Source organism: Vitis vinifera, chromosome 7, assembly GCF_030704535.1.
Source record: "Vitis vinifera cultivar Pinot Noir 40024 chromosome 7, ASM3070453v1".
In the NCBI taxonomy this organism is placed as follows: Eukaryota; Viridiplantae; Streptophyta; class Magnoliopsida; order Vitales; family Vitaceae; genus Vitis; species Vitis vinifera.
Window position 1 is genome coordinate 31,571,133 of NC_081811.1, and position 22,262 is coordinate 31,593,394.

Below are 22,262 nucleotides of genomic sequence, written 5' to 3' on the forward strand. Positions count from 1 at the left end.
TAGTAGAAAAAGCTCTATGATTCCTTATGTTCTAAATGGTATAGAATAAGTATAAAGGAACTAATGTTATTTCATAAAGAAATACTCTAAGGTAATTATTTTCTATTTTACTCTCATGCCTAGAATGTTATTAGCTAAAAAAACATTATAAGCTAGTTAGAGTCTAGGAAATGTGATTTAAAATCAATTTTTTGTTGTTAAAAAATGGAAAACTATTTTTCAAAAAATTATAGGTTTATTTATAGAACTGTTTAGTCACTGTTCTTTAAAAACAATTATTAAAAATAAAGTAAAAAACAATTTTAAGAGAATAATTAAATATTGTTTTCACATGTTTTTAAAAACAAAAGAAAAACATGAAGAAATAAAAAATAAAAACCATAAAAAGTAAATAAAGTGGCACACAATATCTTTTTCTTTTATTCTCTCTACCACCCATGAAAAAAAAATCAAATATAATATAACACATGTTTTCCCAAATTTCTTTTCCTTTAAATTCTCTAACTTTTTTATTAGATAAATAAATTTAAAATCATGCAATACTTGATTCATATAATTTACTAATTCTTAAAAATAATTTGAACTCAAAAAAAAATTTTAATTAGTACTATAAAATCACCAAATTAAAAACCAATCTGATTAATATTAGAAAGTAATATTTTAAAATAGTAAAAAGTCACAAAGCAAAATTCATTATGAATGACTTTGTTATTTTCTTCTTTACACATAACCATAATTTTGTGAATCTTTTCCCAAGGCATATGAACTCTAAATCCAACAAAAATTAATATTTTTTATTTATTAATGAGTCTAATAATTTTTAAAAATAATTTGAAACTCAAACACAATTAATATTGAAAAATTATGAATAAAAATTGGTCCAAAATAAACCTATTGTTTTTCTTTTACATTAAATCGGATTTTTCTAAATTTTCTCATTAGCCAAATACACTATAAATAAAGCAAATCTTAATAAACTAGATTCAGTAACTAGTCCATTAATTTTTTTTAAAATAATTTAGAACACTAAAATCAGCATAATTACAACTAGAAATTCAATTTGGTCAAGAATGACTATAGTTTCACCTACACATAATTACATTTATATTAATAAGACTTAATTTATAAAATTTATTAATGATTTTAATATTTTTTAAAAGGAATTTGAAACTCCAAATTATATTTAATTGTTACAAAAACAAAACAAAATTGATACATAATGAGTAATGACTTGAATTACTATTTCTCCTATTCACACAACTATATTTTTCTAACTTTTTTCTTTAAAAAAATCAAGTGAAATTTAAATGTTTTAAATTATTGAATGAATATTCTAATTTTTAAGAAGAATTTGGAATAAAAAAATCTGGCCTAACTAATTAGAAACTGAACCAAAACTAATCTAAAATACTTTGCATGTAATTAAGTACTAAATATGTGCATGTAATAAAAAACTTGACTTATTTACATATCAAGGACTTATTTGACATTTGTTAACTATTTTTTAGAAACCAACATACTCTAAATAGTTTTTTTATTAAAAAATATATATATAATATGATGAAACATTATCTAGGTTTGTCGATTATTGTGTACTATTTATGAGATATTTCTAAGGCAAAGTTAAATTATGCTTCATTAATAATATATATATATATATATATATATATATATATATATATATATATAATTCATTTATTATTTATAATTAAATTAATTAAGATAAAAACATGGTAACAAAAGTAGTGATTTTTTTTTTAAATGAAGCATTTCTTATTTGAAATAAAAGAAAATTACAAGTAAAAATCTTTATTTAAAATGTTATTCTTATAATTAAAAATTTGAAGTTAAGACAAAGTATTAAATCAAGGTTTGATGTCAATTTTTTCCTTAACAGTTAACTGTTAAGAAAAATTGTTAATGTGTATATTTACTTTTGAAATAAATAATGGTTAAAAGTTTCATCTGATTTACCATAAAAAAAAAAATACAATATCTATATAATTAAAATTAATCAAAAATTAAGTATGTTGAAATTATTAATAAATAAAATAATATTAAAAAATAATTTATTAACTTCAAATCTATCTTTCATTTTTCTTTGCTCTTTCCTTGAGTTTTTCCTCTAATTGTTTTCCTTGCATTTTCCCATAATTTTTTTAAGAAATAAACCTAATATAAGTGTATAGTCTTAGCAATTTTTGACATGGCATTATTAAAAATTTGCGTGGGAATGTCATTTTAGAGCAATCTTTTAAGTTTTAAGTCGATTCCTTTATCTTTCTAGGACTGACTCCAGACAGAAAAAGCGTCCTCATAATTTGTTTCTTATTAATTTTGGTGGTCTATTTATTTTTGTGATTGTTAACACAAGACTCCTGCTTTCAACCATTTGAAGCTATCAACTATGATGCTCAGATCTTTTTCTTCACACTAGACAAAACACAATCTTTCAGTACCAATCAGAATGGGCAACATACTAACAACCAAAACCCTTGGGAGTCCTTGTGTTTAATTCTGTACGCAAGTTCAAAAGCCTCTAATACAGAACCATAAAGCCAACTTCGATAACCGAAACTAGTTAATGAACGTTGGAGTACTTTTTCACCTTACCAGCTTCACCCCAACAATCTGTCAACTTCTGGAGTTCAAAAGCGTAGCCTTGATTCATTCTATCTCCATTTTCTTGGTGTGAATTGTTAAACACTTACATTGTTCCAAATAGAATGGGCATTCTACTTGGAACCCTCCGTTCTTCTCATCCAGACCCGAAACATGTTTTCATTTTCTTTCCTTTCTATCCTGAACCTTCACCTTCTCAGAGTAGTGATGACGCATTTTCAATCGCAAACCTCCAAAAAGGTTGATCATGGCTCATGAGATCTCATCATGGGGTAGGTTTGTGCTCTACTACTTCTGTTTATTACTGGGACTATCAAATGCTCAACACACCTCCAGTTCCTATAATCATCAAGTTTCTTCCTCTTTACATTATAAGCTAACTGGTGAACTTGTCACTATTCATTAACACGCACACGCGCAAACACACAAAAAGGCGCTTCTGAACACTGGTCTATAAAAAGTTTAAACTCCATATTCTATCATAGCAATTCTACCTACCAGATAGAGGCATAGACAAAGACTCTGACAAGATAGTTCAAATTAAAACCATCAACCCTTCATATCCATATTTTAAGCATCTTCAGTGTAGACTTCGCAGAATGCCATGCAGGTAGCCACCAGTCATCACAAGAGACACAAGGGATACAACACCTGCTGGAAACAGCTTTCCTGACTTCTTGAAGCGAGAACCCATCACTCCAACAAGTGCAGCAGAGAGACCTGGAAATGGAGAAGAATGAATTAGTGAACATAGACTTGCAACAAACTTAACTGAAGATGAATCAGTGTCCCAGCGATGTGGGTGAAAAGATCAGTTGTTGGGCCCATTAGTAAAAAGTGAACATCTTTGTGTTGCAAATATGAAAACTCAGTACTTGCTCATTTTGTCATAAATTAGCATCATCTTAGGACTTCTGAAAGAACTTCTGTTGCTTCTTAGCCAAATCTCAAATACACAGCTCCATATAATTAATAATCTACCATTGATAACCTTTGAATCTAAATTATCAACCAACCAACTTGGTTCAATGATGTACAAGTAGAGTTGCTCAAACTTCCAGTAGAAGCTTCTCAAACTGTCTAACATAGCCCGAAATTCTGCTGCAACAACCAAACCATTTTATTCAGTTTTAGAATAGCCACTCTAGCAAGAAAGATTGGGATCAAAGAATGCCTTTTTTTTTTTTTACCCAAATATCTATAGATTTAACACAGGATAGACATGGAAAAGATCATGAAGTTCCAATGGAAGGCCATTGTCTTCCCCCTTCTAATTAAGGTAGCCTTGCAGCTTCCTTGATCTTCAGAAGAAATCCCCCCTGCGTCTTCTTCTCCATGACAGAACAATGGACCCATATTCTAATTGACACAGTTTATCTCTTCTACTTCATACTCTAAACCAGCCTCTGAGAACCCAAACAGGCTAGTTTTGTTCAACCTTCCGGTCTGAAGTAAACCTCCAAATACACAATGCTCTGGGCTCTCTCCACAGCTGCTTCTCCACTCTGAGAACCCAAACAGGCTAGTTTTGTTCAACCTTCCGGTCTGAAGTAAACCTCCAAATACACAATGCTCTGGGCTCTCTCCACAGCTGCTTCTCCACTGTTAGGCTATTCTTTACACACAGATAGTTATGGACTTCCCCACCCTCAACCGTCACCCTCCAGACAGTGGCACTGTTGATTGGGCATTTGACAAGTAAACATTTGGCTAGCACCCTCATTTAAGGGAAAACTTAGGTGGGCACTGATCTTGTGCCAGAAGATTGCACTTTACCATGTTAATCTCAGGCACCCCATGATTTTGGGCAGTTAAAAAATGACAAACTCTATTGGGTCCTAATTTAGGATGCTATTGGGTTTTAAGCTTTTCGTTGATCTATTTGCAGAAATTATTGGCCTATTCTCAAGTTGATTCAAGAGCAAATCAGTTAGGCCTCATTTCAACTCTTTTATAATTATTGATGTTGATAACTTGAAAATAGCGAGTTCTGTCCATTCTGAATAAGTAATAAGAATATTTATAAGCCTACATAAATCAAAATGCTCCAACAATCTTCCCTCCAATCTCTACTATAATTTCTCCTACAGTTTCTTCTGCATCTTACCACTCCCCCTTGAGTTGGAGAATAGGTAGTAACAACTCCCAGCTAGTCACAAATAGAGTCATGGGGTTCTTTTGAAAGGGCTTTGATAAAGATGTCAGTCAATTGGTTCTTTCATCATATAAGTGGGGTAATGATTTCATTAACCCCACCTTCAAGTGAATGGCACTTTGATATGTTTTTAGTCCCGTATGAAAAATGAGATTGCTAGAAATATGGATGACTACTTGTACCAATAGAGAGGAACTGGATCTGATACTGGTATGCCAATTTCTTGCATAACAGTTTTCAACCAAGTTAATCCACATTCTATATTGCTATTTTCTGATACTATTACCTATGAACTAGAACAAGCCACAACTAATTATTTCTTCTCCTTCAAGTTACATGATTACCTCCAATAAAATGCAATAACCAGTTGTTGATTTTCTGTCATGGGAAGATTTCATCCGATCAGAGGTAATCTATCCTTCAATATGAAGATGTCCTGAGGATCATTTGAGAAGACCATGACCAATAGTTCCCTTGAGATATTTCAATGTTGTATGACTACATTCAAGTAAGAAACTCAAAGTGATCATAAATTGGTTGACAGCACTGACTACACAACACATATATATGGTTGAGTAATGGTTAAGAAAATCAACCTTCCCATGAGCCCCCTACACAATCTAGGTTCATACCCTCACTCTCCATCATTCATCAAATTTTGATTAGCTTCAATAAACATAACAACAGCATCAACACCAAGCTAACTTGTCTCCATAATTGTGAAAGGCATGCCTAGGCTCCAAGCGGCGTGAGGCCACCCTCCGACGCCTCGCCTGATTGCAGGCCGGCCCCTTCGCGGAGGCGCTGATTAGGCGCGCAAGGCACTCACTTCTCGGCCAGGTGTGACACCTCCAACAGGTGCACCTCTATCCTCTGTTGTAGTCATCTTCTTCTTCTTCTTCTTCTTTTGGTCATCTTCTCACCCTCTGGCGATGAGTTGCAGAGCAACAGAGGAAGAACGACAAGGGTTTTGTTTTTTTAATTTCCTAAGACCAAAACGACGTTGTTTGGTCTGTTCTTTTAAAAGAACAGGGGCCAAAACAACGTCATTTTGGAGTCTGATCTTTTTAAAAACAAAAACAGGCAAAATAAACATCATTTTGGCATGTTCTTCTTCCAAAACCCAATATATCCTCGTTTTGGACCTATAAAACACAAAAAAAATGCCCTAGCCTCCTAAACAGTGTGAAGAAGAGGAGAAGAGAAGAGAAGGGGAAAAATAAAGGGAAAATAGAGGAAAATTTTCAGGCACTTGATTATATTATATAAAAATATATATGTAAAATAGGGTGCGCCTCACTTCACTAAAGCCCACGCCTTTGGTGCGCCTTGAGCCTTTTAAAACTATGCTTTCTCTCTCCAAAAACGAAGAATGAACTTCTACTGAGGCAAGCAAATACCATTCTTTGATTTTGAAATTTCAATGCACAAAAAATAACGAAGCTTATCGACATCTATAGTATGAAAGTTGTATACAAGTGATTAAACAAACTTTCAATCCCATTGAGTTCTGCTCATGCCATGAGATACTCTTATATTGCTTAAATTTTTCAAACATACATGAAGAGATTGTTTGAATATATAAATAGACTTTTTAAATTAAACAACATACTCCCCTTAGACGAAAACCCAAGTGGCTAAGCCATGAAGACTATTTCATTCAACTTGTCATAAAGGAATGCGTTTTGTTACGTCAACTTGACAAAGGGACCAATTATGATTTGTTGCAATAGATACAAGATTCTTACAAAATTTAGTTTAGTCACAGGATAAAAAGTCTCAAAATAAGTCAAGGTCATAGGTCAAGTGGATCATTTAGCCACCAAAGAAGCCTTCAATCTATCAAATGTATCATCAAGATTTCCCTTTATGGTAGAGACTCGACAACAACCAACAATTGGAACATTAAGAGGCTTAAGAACAACACCCAAGGCATGATTTCACTTTAAAAGAATGCATTTTTGCTTCTAACTAGGACCAAAAAGAGTTTCATTGTAAGACTTAGGAAAAGTAATAGAAGAGAGAGAGGTAAAGAAGGCTCTAAAAAAGGGGGGCAAGGAAAAAGGATGTTTAAAATGAGTGTGTACCTTGACAAATAGTGATTGGGAGGTCCGAAGCCAAATTACGGACACCAAGGGATTGGCGGAGGTGACAACGAGGACTTCACTCCTTTAAGAGGAGAATGCCATTGTCATTTGTGAACATCGAACCTTTGATAAGAAGGAATAAAAAGAACTAGAATAGGACTAACAGGTTTTGGAAGAAAAAGGCTCATGTAATTCATTTCACACCATAAAATAATAAGGTACATCCTTAAAAAAAGGTAGCATTAGCACAAGGAAAGTGTTTTCATGAAGTAGGATTGTAACACCAATATCCTTCTTAAGTTTGAGAATAACCAAGAAATAGACACTCTCAAAAACTTTGGGAGGAAGATAAAAGGTTCTTGGTCATGAAATAACATTTGAAAAGGAGACTTTCCATAAAGAACTTGAGAAGACGATCATTTAGTAGAAGAGTCATCATGAAAACATCTCCCCAACATAACTTTGGTATAGTCATTTGAACTATGAAGGCACAAGCAATAGCAAGCATAAGATCATTCTTACTTTCAATAATTCTCTTTTGTTAAGGTGTATTAACACATAATATTTGGATGAATAATATCATTTCACTCAAAGAAACACTAATAGTGTGAATGTTTGTACTCAAGGACATTGTTAACTATAGGAATTTTTAATTTAACATTCAATTGATTAGAAATTTTAGCATAGGCGTTAAAAACATCAAATACTTGGGTTTCATCCTTGAGAACATATAACCAAGTCATATGGGAGAAATCATCTATGAACTAATTAAAATAACAACCAAATAATCCAAAGTTGGACCCCAAATATTAGAATGGACTAGCTAAAAGGGATACAAATAGGTTTATTAAAGAAAAATTTGGAAGTAGACTTATAATGTTTTATCGAACTCATAGGTTTCATAATTGAAGTGACTAAAAGAAGGTAAACTAGGAACTAATCAACAAACACTAACAAAGGAAGGGTTTGAGAGCAATTGTCACAAGCACGTTTCTTCCTTTGAACTTTTGTGTCTATGCAATGCTTTAACGCACCCTAAGACAGCCCAAGAGAGGCTACACTAAATTGGAACAAAGAGAAAACCACAGAGCACACAAGATTATAGGGTCAAATTCCCCCAACTTGTTTATTTATTCTCTATAAAATTCAAGACAAAACCTTCCAGCAAGACTCCTACAATTTGCTTGGTGAGTTCAAATCTTTGAGAAGGCACTCTTGCCCTCTTTATACAAGTTGGTGGCACCAGCCACCCCCACATATCTAAGAACAAGCCTATACTTTCAAAGGTCTTCAACAACTACTTTATCCTTTTGAAATTGTCTTCCCCGCTCATGCTGCTACCACATGTCCAAGACACTCAACCCATTATGCTCTTTAGAGACTTGGATGCTCCACTTGCTTAGTCAAGTGTCTTGCCCCATGACTCAATCCATGATTTAGCCTACCAAGTGTCCTACCTCGTGACTTAGTCCACACTTATGCTAAGTGTCTTACCTTATGAGTTAGTCCACATCTCAACCATTCAAGCACCAGCCCTGCATCTTATAAGCCTGCTACATGTGTCTCTAAGCAATTTGTGTGCGTGCCAAGCCCTCTCTGGGCCACACATTTAGCAACATGCCTTGGTGCCAATCTTGCCCTCGGCTCATCACCCATGTTGCTCCCCATTAGCCCTTAGACATGCTAAACATGCTTACGTGCATTCCCATATCGAGATTGAGTCCAAGCCAAGGCAACCAACTCATGTTTGTTTTGTACCCACACCCCATGTCATTGCACCCACGGGTTGCACCATATACCATGGCTTAATACCCATGGGTGCGTGCTTGGCAAGGATCACTACCACTCCTAACCCATATGTCCAAAGCCTGAGTGTGTGCCCTTGGTTAGGAGTGGCTTATTTTTTTGATAGGCAAAAGCATGGTTAGGAGTGGCTTATGCCACCTGCTACCTATGCGTGCTAGTAGTGTAGGCCATGTGATGCTCATGCCACCTACTGCCATGCATGCCAACACATTAGAGGCAATGTGTGAACAAATTGCACGCTTGGAGACACATGTTGGAGGATCTCTTAATGCAGACACCACTCTATCTATAAGAGTGGCAAAGGCTTGCAATGAACCTAGTGTTTAGTGGCGTGCACTTGAAGGTTGTGATAAGTTGGTTAAGAATTGAGTTGTTGCCTTCACAATTGAGAACAAGGCCATCATTGAGGAATTCTAGGGCAAGATCGAGTCCCTTTGAGGGGAGATCACATTGTTGAAGCGGGCTATCATTCAGGGAACACCAGCTACTTCAAAACCAACCCCAGCCAGGGTGCGAGTACCTAATCTAAAGCCCTTTAGTGGGGTGCATAATGCAAAGGACCTAAAGAACTTCCTGTAAGACATGGAGCAACATTTTAGTGTTGTCTATATCCCTCTAGTCAAGCAGGTGACCATAACCACAATGTATCTATCTGGAGATGCAAAACTTTGGTGGCACACGAGAATGAGTGATGATGTTGAGTCAAGGAGGTCCCATATCACCACATGGGAAACTCTGAAAAAGGAATTGAGGGATCAATTCCTCCCCACTAATGCTCCATGGGTGGCTTGAGAATCTTTGAGAAGATTGAAGCACATGGGTTTTCTACAAGAATATATGTCAAAAAGTTGAGTTCCTTGATGTTGGACATCAAGAACATGTTCAAGGAAGACAAACTATTCAACCTCATGTCTAGGTTGCAAGGGTGAGCCCAGACTAAATTGTGGACTGGAGATTTCCTTGTTGCAATGGCTACAACAAATTGCTTAGTGGACTATAAGATAGTCGATGCCATCTCCACCACCCAAAACTCAAAAGCTGAGGGGACAAAGAAGTCGAGGGTAGAGGGAAAACCTCCTAAAAAAGAGTTAGAAGGAAACAGGGTCAATTGCAACCCTAAAACAAGTGGAGGAAACCACTGAGGTGGTGCAATAGACATCCAAAATGGCAAGTTGTTTCATCTGAAATGGACCTCATCATGCTAGAGACTGTCCAAGGAGGGGAAAATTGTTAGCCCTCATGGCTACTGATGCTAAGGGAGACTCAAATTCAGATGAGTCTACTGTACAAGTCGATCCTTTGCAATGGTTGAATGTTCTTCACCCAAAGGGCTTTATTCACAATGAGCTGATGGACGTGCCATTGTTGGTGAATGGAAAAAGGGGGAATGCAATGGTTGATAGTGGTGTAAACCACAATTTTGTGGCTAGCAAGGTAGCAACCGAATTTGGGTTGAATTTAGAGGAAGATGGCTGCAAAATCAAGGCCATGAATAGCAGAGCCACGCAAATTGATGGCATTGCTAAGAAGGTTCATTTTTAGGTGGAAGATTGAAGGAGCACCTGTAGCCATTTAGCAATACCCCTAGATAACTTTGATGTGATTTTGGGCATGTAATTCTTTCTACAAGTTAAGAAGGTGTTGCTCCCTCACCTTAATAGGCTAATGATCTTGGAGGAAAGTCAGTTGTGCTTTGTGAATGCTCTGAGGGGAAAGGTTGCTGGGAAGGGCCAGACAAGCATGTTTTCTATCATCCAACTCCATAGGAGTCTAAAGAGGGTCAACAACAACATAAAGGAGCAACATACAAGGAAGCAACTAATTGAGTTGTTAGAAGCAGGTTTGGAAAAGGTGTTACAGTGAACAAGACAGAAGTTAAGCATGGAGGAAGGACTTTGACAGCATTGGCTAAACCCTTTTATTGGCAACAGTGAGGTAAGGAAGTCTGAGCACATGGAAGGCTTTGCATGAAATACCAATTGGATAAAGACATGGAATGGAAGTTCCCAATCAGAGCTGAATTAGGCATATGAGAAGGTCATCTTCAGGTGGGGGTGGCTTTGTAAGCACCTTTTCTCAAACGAATTTGCACCAAAAGCCTCATGGGCTGGCATGTACCCATGAGGACCTTAAGAGTGAGACAAGGCGGAGAATGATGTAACAAGTGCAGTGTGTGCAACCTAAGTGGAGTAGGTGGAACAGCATTTGGAATGGCATGAGGGATTGCATGCAGTAACGTGACATGTTGCAGCCAACACAACACAGAATGTGCCACTTTAGACAATGCAGCGTGTCACTAGCAGCACAACAACCACAACACTTTGACTCAAAGTATGTGGCTCAAAGGTCTGACACGATGCCACCAAAACTTCCTAAGATGCTCCTTCCTCGACAACTTATTGACCATCGAATTGAGTTGTTGTCGGGAGCTAAGCCTCCAGCACAAGTGCCCTGTTGGATGACTCCACTGGAATTGGTGGAATTAAGGAAGAAACTAAATGAGTTACTGGATGCAGGTCTGATCCAGCCCTTGACAGCACCTTGTGGAGCATTAGTGCTCTTTCAGAAGAAGCAAGATGAGACCCTTCACATGTCTGTTGACTATCAAGCTTTGAACAAGGTAACTATCAAAAACAAACATTCTATGCCACTAGTTGTAGACTTGTTTGATAGATTATCCAAAGCCACCTACTTCACAAAGCTGGACTTGCATTTTGGGTATCGGTAAGTCCAAATTGCACAAAGGGATGAGGGGAAGACTGCATGTTACACGGTATGGCATCAATGAATTCTTATGATGTTGTTTGGGCTTACCAATGCCCTTGCTACTTTCTGCAACTTGAGGAATTATGTCTTATTCGATTTCTTGGACTGTTTTGTGGTAGTGTACTTGGATGACATGGTCATCTACAGTCAGATTCTAGATGACCACGTCATTCACCTTGGGAAGGTGTTGCAGCGGCTAAGACAACACCAGCAATACGTGAAGAAGGAAAAATGTGAATTTGCCTAGACCCAAATAAAGTTTCTAGGAAACTAGATCTCTAAGGGGAAAATTCAGATAGACGAGACTAAGTTGGAGGCAATAAGGGATTGGTCTGCCCTTGCAAAGGTAACAAAACTATGTTCTTTCCTTGGTTTAACTAATTATTATCATCATTTTATAAAAGGTTACTCCAAGGTCACTGCTACTTTAACTGGTTTGTTGAAGAAGGAAACAAAGTGGGATTAAGAGTCGGACTCTAAGACAACTCTCCAAAGTCCAAAGAAAAAAGAATTAGAAGATGTTTGGAAGCATGTTCATGAAAACTATTCTTTAAAACATTTCATGATAATAAAAAATATATATATTTTTGTTTTAGAAGCGCAAGCACTTAAACAATTGAAAATGCCAAAAATTCAAAGTCTTTTTAACATGCCCATAGTTTTTAATTCTTAAGATACAAACAATTGTTAAAAAGGAAACTAAATAAAATCATCATTTACCAAAGAGGCCTGCTTGTGGTTTTTTTTTTCTTTTAATCGTTATATGAGAAATTTTCAATATTCTTTTTTTTTTTTTAATTTACACTAATGTTAGTGTCCACATCAATATAGCAGTATCATTCACACTACTTGTTCTTTTTGGTTAGGTTTTAGTTGATGATAAAGGATTAGATTGAATTAGAGGCTTGGATTAATAGTTAATGGAATTTTTAGTTTGGCAAAAGCGTTGTATACAGTATTTTGAGCAAAAGAATTCTGAATTTAAAATTCATAGCATCAAGACTTTATTCTATATGCATAATTATGCATATATGTATTCGTGTATTTTTTGTTCTTTTCTATTAATTCTATTGCAATTACACAATTTTGTTGTATTAGACAAAAGCCACAAATTACACCATCAAAACCCCTAAAACACCTATTTCTACACCAAATCCTCTATTAACCGATTCCTAATCACCCTTTAACCTGTGCAACAAAAAACCTAACCCTAACTCCCAATTAAAGTGCAACCGATTCTATCTTTCCCTAAAACTTGAATTTTCTCTTTATCAACTCAATAATCATGGTTACAATACAAACAGATGTTTTCTCTCTTTGGTGTGGCTTGAGTTCTCTCCTTCTCGGTTAAGAAGGCACTCCCTAGGTGGCATGGTTCCTTTGTGGGTAAAGCCCGCAACAAGGCTTGGAAGGTGGCCCCTATGTTTTTTTTGGATAGTGTGGAAAGAAAGGAACTTGCTAGTGTTTGATAATGCAGGGATTTCGATCCATAAAATTAAAAATTCTTTTGTATGTAATTTGTGGTCTTGGTTTAGGGCGTTTGTAGATGTGAGACTTATTTCCCTTGTTAGCTTTATTGATTGGTTAGGTTCTAAGCAAGGGTAAGTGATGTGTTTCTCTCCCTCTCTCTTTTGGGTGAGCCCTTGGGTGGCTGGTGTATACTTCAAGTATACTTGGGGACGCTATTTTGGCACCTCTTTTTATTAATTTATATTTTCACTGATCTTACAGGGAAAAAAAAAACAACCTTTAATTAAAGTTTAAGGCCTTTACACAAGATTGTGATTCCCCAAGAAAAATATCACTTGGATTAAAGATAGATGTCCTAGCGATAAAACTTTGGAAGAGAATAACTTTTTAGAGTTGATGTCCGCTGCTGTTGTAGGCAATGAACAGTCTGAAAAGCTAACGTATGTGAGAGTTAGAGCATCTCTCTTGATTTTGAAGGCAAATACAGCTTTGAATTTTCCTCTCAGGTAAAGTATGTCAAGAGTGCTAATAAAAAAATGCCTTCTCATACTCGGTAAGATTGAATGAGCAATTCTGGAAAAGATAATTACAGAAAACGCTAACAATGGGTTCACTCTTTTTCGTTAATGCATAAGATAATCTTATATGCTGATCTCAAACAAGACATTATTATTAAGAATTATACGATCTCTTACCAAGCCCCAAGAATGATGCAAAAGCTGGTCGTGTGGGAAGTTGAGTATAGACATAATACAGAAGCAAGGCTGATAGTCCACCTGCCGCAAGAGACTTCTGGCTGCCACTCTTCATATAGCCCATAACTCCACCGACTGTTAGGAGATTGATCAAAATCAGATAGAAAGCGCAGCGCACAGGGATGCCAAGAAGTTGCACAAGTAAAACACCAGCACAATCCACTAGAAAATGAAGTTACCTCCGACCAGGGCAGCGTAGCCCAGAGTCAACTTTTGGGACATAGACATGGCAATTTTGTTATTGCTTTCGTCCGATCCGCCCTCGCCCTTATTGTCGTCGTTGTCGTGATCACCACCACCACCGCCTCCGCCGCCACCGTCACCACCACCGCCTCCGTCACCACCACCGCCTCCGTTTCCACCCTCGCTACCAGAACCGGCTCTGTCAGTGGTATCTGGTTGGACGTCGATCTCTTCCCCTGCCGATTCAACGATGAAGGCGGGCGCTTTAGAGTCAGAGACAGCGCTAGCAATGATCCCCGAGGAGACAGTGGTTTGCCGCAGCCCAGCAATTGATTTGTGAGAGATCACCGGCGAAGAAGCCCTAAATCGAATCCAAGATTGGCGCCAACCAGTTAGAGCCCTAGGCCCTCCAAAATGAGGCAACACGAGAGAGGACTGAGAAATAGCCACCGATTCTGCCATTTTCCCCAATTGGATTTTACCCTTCTCTCCGGCTTTTTGGCTATATTGTGTGTAATTTCACACTCTAAATCATATTATAGTATCATTGTTATTTGTTAATCCAATGAATTTTTGGAAACCTATTTTAATCTCGGTAACAAAATTTTATTTAGGAATTTTTAAAAAATAAAATAAAAAAGGAACAGTTCTCTTGGTGTATTTTTCATTAAAATATTATGCATTTTTATATAATGTACAAGTTTTCAAAATAATTATCATATTTTTAATTTTAATTTTTTTATATTGAAAAAAAACTTTTCATAACTATTCTTTGGACTCTCCAGGGAATCCAAAGCTTAGTGTGGACCTCGCATTTCGTCCTTATGCGTTTCCCACTCGATGGCTAGATCGATTTTTATTTGAAAATTTGATTTTATTGATTATGAAAATGACTTGGAGTCGCCACTTATTTTTGTTTTATTTTTAAAAGGGTAAACAAAATAAGAAAGAAAAACCCTAAGTGTGACTCCTTACTTTGGAATAGGTGGTCTGTGAAAAACCGGATCGGGTTCGGAGGTCAGGTTACTTATCAGGAAGGTACGGTAAAGACCGTAGCACCCCTCTAAGTCCCTAAAGTCGGGTCTCTACTAATAAAATGAAACAATCATGGCAGTGGACGAGTAGATCAATGAGTACCCAGAATAAATCATGCACACGTGAGAATCAAAATATGCTTGGACAATTATCAGAGTGAAAATAGGTGCGTACCTGGGCGACGAGCCACCATGCGCTATCAAAAGAGAGGTTAGTGCACAATTAAGAAATAATAGCATGCATGTCGGAGAGCAGGATAAATAAATCGCGCGTGACAAACAAATCAATCAATCATAAAATCACGTATGTGGGGCCCCCACCAAAGCCCGATTGATCTTGCACGAATTAATCTCACAAATTCCATTGTTCTGAAATTATGAAAATGACATTCATGCTTATATAAAATTAAGAGAAAAAGAAGATTATTTGAAAACCAAAGTGGAATTAAAACTGTTCGGGAGAAAATTAGATTTTTGAAATTTAATTGAAAAATTGGAATCTCGAAAATCACTAGAAATTTGGAGTTTTAGAGTTTATTTGAAGATCAGACTCTTAGAGGTTGAATGTGAGAATGTGAATTTTTAGAAAACTGAATTTGAAAGAGGTTGGAATTTTGAAAACGATTTGAGGGTTCGGGATTTTAAAGAAAGATTAAGTTGCAAAAATTGAGACTTTGGGAGTTGAATTTTGAAAGAAATCAGAATTGTAAGTTAATTGAGAAGTAGAAATTATGAAAGTTGATTTATGAAAATTGGAAATCTCGAAAATCATTTGAAGACGGACTTTTTAGAAATGAACAAATAAAATGGTAATAAAAATAATGATGATAACAAATGAGTGATTGAGTAAATACGGTAATCGGAACATTAGGAAATGAAACTTAAGTTCGGAAATAGGACAATTGAAATCTCATATAGTTAAATTTGGAAATCGGAATTTTGAAGAATTAGATTTTAATGATTGAGGTTTTTAAGGGAAATAAATAGGTAAATATGGAATAAGGTTATTAATTAATAAAACGATATTTGGACGGATGAATAGTGAATAGTGAAATTTTTGAGATTGAAAATTAAATTTAAAAAAACAAATTTTTGAAAAATTGAACTTTAATGATTGAGATTTTTAAAGGAAATAAATAAATAGATAAATGGAATAATGATAAGAAAATAATAATGATTAAATAAATAAGTGTGAAAAATTAGAATTATGGGAATTGGGGATTGGAATTTGGAAACCGGAATTTATAATTATTGTTATTATTTCTTGAAGATTTATTTTTAAATGATATTTTAAAAATTAAATTTAGTAGCTAGACTTTTTGAAAAATTTATTTGAAGATGAAATTTAGAAAATAATAATAATAATAATAATAATAAGATAAACTAAAGTAAGACTTGGAGGTTAGAATGAAAACGTGTAAGACCAAAAGAAAAATGGGCATGTACATTCCAGGATGGCCCACAAAAAAAAACTTCCATTGACTTCATTGCCATGTGATGATTCCCAAGCAAGAAAATAATAATAAAAGAAAACCACAATGGTTCTCGGATGTAAGAGGAATGAATGGGTTTATAGGTATTTAGGTGGGGTAGGTTGGTAATTGCTATAATTACTGCAGTGGAAATAAGAACCACATACTGATGATGCTCCGATGCAAATGGCTGTAATACAGGCAAAGAAGAGGGTCAAGAAGCCTCTAGCTGCTGGTCGTAATTCCCCATCAACCCCTTTTTTTTCTTTTAGCCACAAGCTATCAACAGGAAAGCCAGAACCATAGGTATGGCTCGACTCATTTTATTCAAACCTCAGACCAAATAATATTCCCATTATAGTGAGAATATAGGGATGAAAACAAGAACAGAGGTTAGAGTGAATGCTGAGAATAGAACCAGTAGGATAACAGGCAACACACTCAAACGTATAGGGCCTCATCTCAGGAGGCTCAAAATAGGTGGGATCCTGAAACTGGGTTAGCACAGCATACATAAAGCAAAGTCATACGAGCCCCATACTAAACCATAAGGATGACAATGAGATCAAAAACAACAAAGTAAGAGCATGATCCAGAAATCAACGGAGTTAAGCATGTATCCATTATCATCCACACCCAAACTTCGACAAACAAATGCGAAACAAGCAAATGGGAAAGAGATGAGAAGTATAGGAATCCAAGTAAGAGAGAAACTCACCTCAAAATCAAAGAAACACGCCCCAAGCTAAAAAGAATGTCCTCTTAAAATAGGTCTGCTCTCCACTCTCTCTAGTCTGAATGCGTTCCTCCCTTTACTCAAGCTCTCCTCTAGCTATCCTCTCTAAAAATCCAGCTCAAGCTATCTCCCTCCTCAGCCAGCTTTCTCTTTCCTTTTACTTCGTGCCCTTCTCCTCCGTTTTTTCCCATCTAATCTGGCCACCTCCTTCAGCTGAAAACCCGGGGTGGTCAGAAGAGTCATCATGATAGCAAAAAAATAAAATGGCCAAAACTCCTCCTCCCCGGGAGGGGGTCTACACTTAGGTTATTGCTTGGATACTTTCCATATGTTCAACGTTGATAATAACCTCTGGAACGTTGTGAGGTTTTACCTATTTATGGTATTTTTCATATATTCTAAACTTCTCAAATAAGGTTTTAGGCTTTGGTTTTCTAAGATTGAGAATTATTTTCATCTTTCCTTGCTTGTTGTGCTGACTTCAGTCTAATGTTATGAAATGTAATTCAAAATTTGTGATTATTGGTGCATTTTTAGGACCCTTAGATATTTTTCATGCGTTATAACCACTTTGCAAATGTTGTAACTTTTTATTTTATTTTTTGTTTTTATCTTATTTTTAAGCTTGTCAAATAATTCCATCTTTACATGACTTGTTGACATGGCCTATCTATGAGTAATATGATATTTAGTGAAATCTAGTATAGTTGATGCATGTTTGGGACCTTAGATATTTTTCATATGTTCTAGATACTTTTAAATATATTTTAGAATTTTTGTTTTGATTTTATTTCATCTCTAGGTTTGTTAAATAACTTTATCTTTACATGACTTATTGTTCTATCCTATTTTTGAGTAATAATATGTTTTATAGAGTAATAATATGTTTGATTAAATATGGGATGATCTATGCATGTCTAGGCTCTCCAGGCTTTGGGGTTGTATTGTAGACACTTTGAGTATGTTGTATAATTTTTTTATTGATTTTATCCCATTTCTAACTATTTTATTTTGATTTATTTTTGTAACTCCCTATATTTTGTCCAATTTCTATATATCTTATGTAAACTTGCTAGTTTGGCCCTTTTGTATGCCTTTGACCTTTTGCATTATAGACTTCTCATGCATTTTAGATGAGCCTTTCCCTAGAACATGATCCCTCTTTTGCTATTTTATTTGGTTTTATTTTGTGATTGCATACTTGTTGGCAATTTTGAACCTTGTGTATGTTTAGTGTGTTTCATCCCACTTTGATGTTAGTTTAGCATTTCTTGTTTCTTAATTTGAGTTGTGTACTTCTTGTATATATTAGGAGATTTTTGTTTTGATATCATATCCCTAGGAAGGCCTCAAATGCATCCTACAACGTACATAAATCAAATGTTAACCCCAAATTAGGTTGAATGAGATCATGTTAAACCCTCAAATAAAATGTTTGTTTTTTATTTATTTATGATGTATGTATATATATATATATATATATATATATATATATATATATATATATTTTAAGAATATATGTATATTTTCTAAAAGATGTACCTAGGGTTCTACCATGTTAGATCGAGTTTTGGAAGGCTTAAATGCATCCTGAGGCATACATAAGTCAAATATTAAACCTAAATTAGGTTGAATAAGGTCATGCTTAACCTCAATTAAGTGTACATATTTCTCTAAAGGATGTACATATTTTTCTTAAGAATGTACGTATTTTTTTAAATGATGTAACCTAGGATTTTACCATACTAAATAAGGTTAAGGAAGGCCTCAAATACATTCCAAGGCATACATAAGTCAAATCTTAGACTCAAATTAGGTCAGACTAACCTTAAATCAAATATATGAATTTTTTTTTTAAAATGTACCTAGGGTTTTACCATATGGAATGAGATTTGAAAAGGCAAGCTTCAAATGTATCTTGGGGCTTACATAAGTTAAAATTTAGACTCAAATTAGGCTGAATGAGAGAACTATTCAATTCAAATCAAATAAACATATTTTTCTTAAGGATGTATTCAATGTTTTACAGAACGAAATAGGGCATATGAATTTCTCAAATAAATGTATTTGTTTGTTAGACCCAAATTAGGCCAAATGAGCGACCAATTCAACTCAACTCAAATGTATGTAGTTTTCTAAACTTTGTAAGTATTTTTCTATAGATTGTAACCAACGTTCTACTATGTCAAATGAAATATGAGAAGGTCTTAAATGTATCTCAAGGTCTACATAAGTGAAACCTCATGTCCAAATTAAATTGAATGAGAATAGGATTGAACTCAAATGAAATTTACTTTTCATTTTTACTAGATGTACCCTTTTATTTTACTTTTTTAAAGAATGTATATGGTTTTCTAAAAGATGCGTGCAAATGTAAAAATAAAAAATAAAACCTTAAATTATATTTACAAAACAAATAAATATTTTATTTAACATCTATATAAAAAAATCTTATATCCTAAAAATTTAAGTGATAAAACGTGAATTTTAAATTTGAACCTTAAATTTTCAAATGTATTATTATAATTAATATTTAAATTTATTAAATATATTATTTGTAGGATATGTTATAAAATATGAGATTTTGTACCACTATGGTAACTTGTAGATGATCATTCATAAATATCTTTTATAACTCCTTATAAAATGGAAGGAACCCTAATGAAATTATATTGAGTTTTCTAGTGCATTCCATTCTTTTTTTCTTTTTTTCTTCTTCTCTCACTTTGTTTTACAACACGTTATCAGCACGACGCTCTAAGTGTATAGAAAAATATAAGAATACTTGAGGTAGAAAAGAAAAAGACAAGAATGCTTAAGATTAAAAAAAAAAAAAAAATCATCTACAAAATTTCTTATAGGTATGTAGCCTTATTCACTTTGAATGAAACATGAACAGTATGCATTATATTATTATAATTTTTATTTACTTTATCTTTTAACCAGAAACTATGTGAATCATATTTCGTGTAATTATAGATTTTAATTATTTAATTACTAAAAGTTATACAAAAAAAATTTCATAACTAGAAGTTATGAAAAATATGAATAATCTTTAGATGTTATAAGGTAAATTACAAAATTAAAAATACATAATCGGAAGCTATACATAAAATTCCTAATTACTTTTTAATTATATTATATAACTGGAAATTATATAAAACAACATTATATGGTCAAAATTTATATAATGAATAGTTCATAATTTGAAATTATATACAAATCCAAACTTACAAATATATAGCCAGAAGTTATGTATATAACTCATAATTATTTGTTTTTAATTATACACTATAAGTGGAAGTCATACAAAATAATATTATATAGCCAAAAGTTATAAAATGAATAGTTCATACCTTAAAGCTATACATAAATCTACACAATGAATAGTTCATAACTTGAGGCTATGCACAAATTTACATATATAAAAAAAACAGTTCATAGCCTCAAGATATGTACAAACTTAAATATTTTATTGTTCTGATAAAATAATCATAGCATAAAGTTATAAAAGATATTAATTTTTTATTTCTTTAATTTCTTTTAATTATATTGTGTAACTGAAGTTATACATAAATAGTTCATAGCTTGAAACTATACACAAATTTAGATAAAAAATAGTTCATAGCTTGAAGCTATGTACAAATTTGCATATTTTCTTATTTGACAAAATAATCATAATTCAAAGTTATGAAAAATATTAGATTTTAATTTTTATTTCGTATTCACTTATTTTTCACAACAAAAATTATGGAAAACATTTTTTTATTAACATTTGTTTCATAACCAAAAATTATACATACAATTTCTAATTATCTTGTATAACCAGAAGTTATGCAAAACAAAATTGTCAATGAACAATTATGTACCTAGAAGATACATAACTTTTTTTTTTTTTTTAATTTTGTTATATAACCAAGAGTTATATTATAACATAATTATCAATTTACTTAAATTTTAATTATTATAGCCTAAATCTACGAAAAAAAATTTAGTAAATTAATAATTATTAAAACTCGTATAGCCAAAAGATATATGAATATATATATATATATAACCAGAAGTTATATAAATATTATTATTCATAACTCAAAGTTATGAAAATAAGAAAATTAATCTTCTTTGTGCTAATCAAAGGTTATGCCAAAGTTATTAATATGTATTTTCTTATAGCTAGAAGCTAGAGAGAACAAAATTGTTAACTAACAATTTTGTACAACTTTATAAAATTTATATAACCAAAAAGTTATAATGAAATATATTATAACCTGAAGTTATGATAACAAACATATAGATAATATTTACATATTATCAAAAGATTAATATTTTGTACATCAAGTTATACAAATTGGTAAGTGTTTGATAATTTTTATAAATTTCTATTATTAGAAGTTATACTGTTATTAGTAGAAAAATTTACATATAAATGTGGAATTTTGGATTGCATGAAAGTATGATATTTTTGTATTAGAGGTGATAGTTTGGAATTTTTTTTTATTTTAGTTGTTTAATACACAATAATCTTTTGATTTAGAAAATTGAGATTTTTTGAATTCATGTGAAATATATGACTTGGTCATATAATTAATAAATTGATTTTTCATATCAAGTTTCTTTATAACATGTTTTTATGATTGAAAAATTTTGAGTTATATAAAATAATATATATTATTGCCTATTGCCACATATAGTATTTTTATTAATGCAATAATTTCATTATCCAAAAATAATTTTGAAATTACAAGATTTTCAACTATTGTTCCCAATATATTATGTTATATATTTACATATATATATTTAGATGGATTTATAGTATCTCAATTAAAGTTTTGAGACAACAAGATGCTTTAAATCATGATATGTTCTCTTGAAATTTTGATTTATGAATTATATTTTGCATATTGGTTTAGATCATAATAATATTTTTGAATAAAATTATTGATATATCACTACAATTAGTTTGATTATTGAAATACTTCTTAGTTATTTCATGTATAAATTGCTCCATACTTACAAAATCAAATGTGTGAGATATTTAAGAAATATATAACTTTAAAGTATCTTTTTCATATTTGTTTTATTGTGTTATATATGCTCTCATTGCTTTTACATAACTTATTAAGTGAAGTCATCATCAATGACTAATATTTTTCCATTGATTTTAACTTCTTCTCTA

At 33.3% G+C, this 22,262-nt stretch overlaps 1 protein-coding gene across 2 annotated transcripts; it reads right to left on the bottom strand.

The window, feature by feature from the left end:
• Positions 1–2,940: 2,940 nt before the first annotated feature.
• On the bottom strand, positions 2,941–14,398 carry LOC100244242 (protein FATTY ACID EXPORT 2, chloroplastic). 2 transcript variants are annotated; one of them, XM_002266977.5, is made up of 3 exons: positions 13,841–14,398; positions 13,602–13,736; positions 2,941–3,342 (listed from the first exon to the last, which is right to left on the bottom strand). In XM_002266977.5, the coding sequence occupies exons 1-3, from the start codon at positions 14,304–14,306 to the stop codon at positions 3,203–3,205; spliced, it is 741 nt and encodes a 246-aa protein (XP_002267013.1). In that variant the 5' UTR covers positions 14,307–14,398; the 3' UTR covers positions 2,941–3,202. The 2 variants fall into 2 exon arrangements, with proteins under 2 accessions (XP_002267013.1, XP_019076851.1); XM_019221306.2 differs by lacking the exon at positions 2,941–3,342 and adding an exon at positions 6,870–6,946 and having other exon boundaries at positions 13,841–14,362.
• Between the last annotated feature and the right edge of the window lie 7,864 nt (positions 14,399–22,262).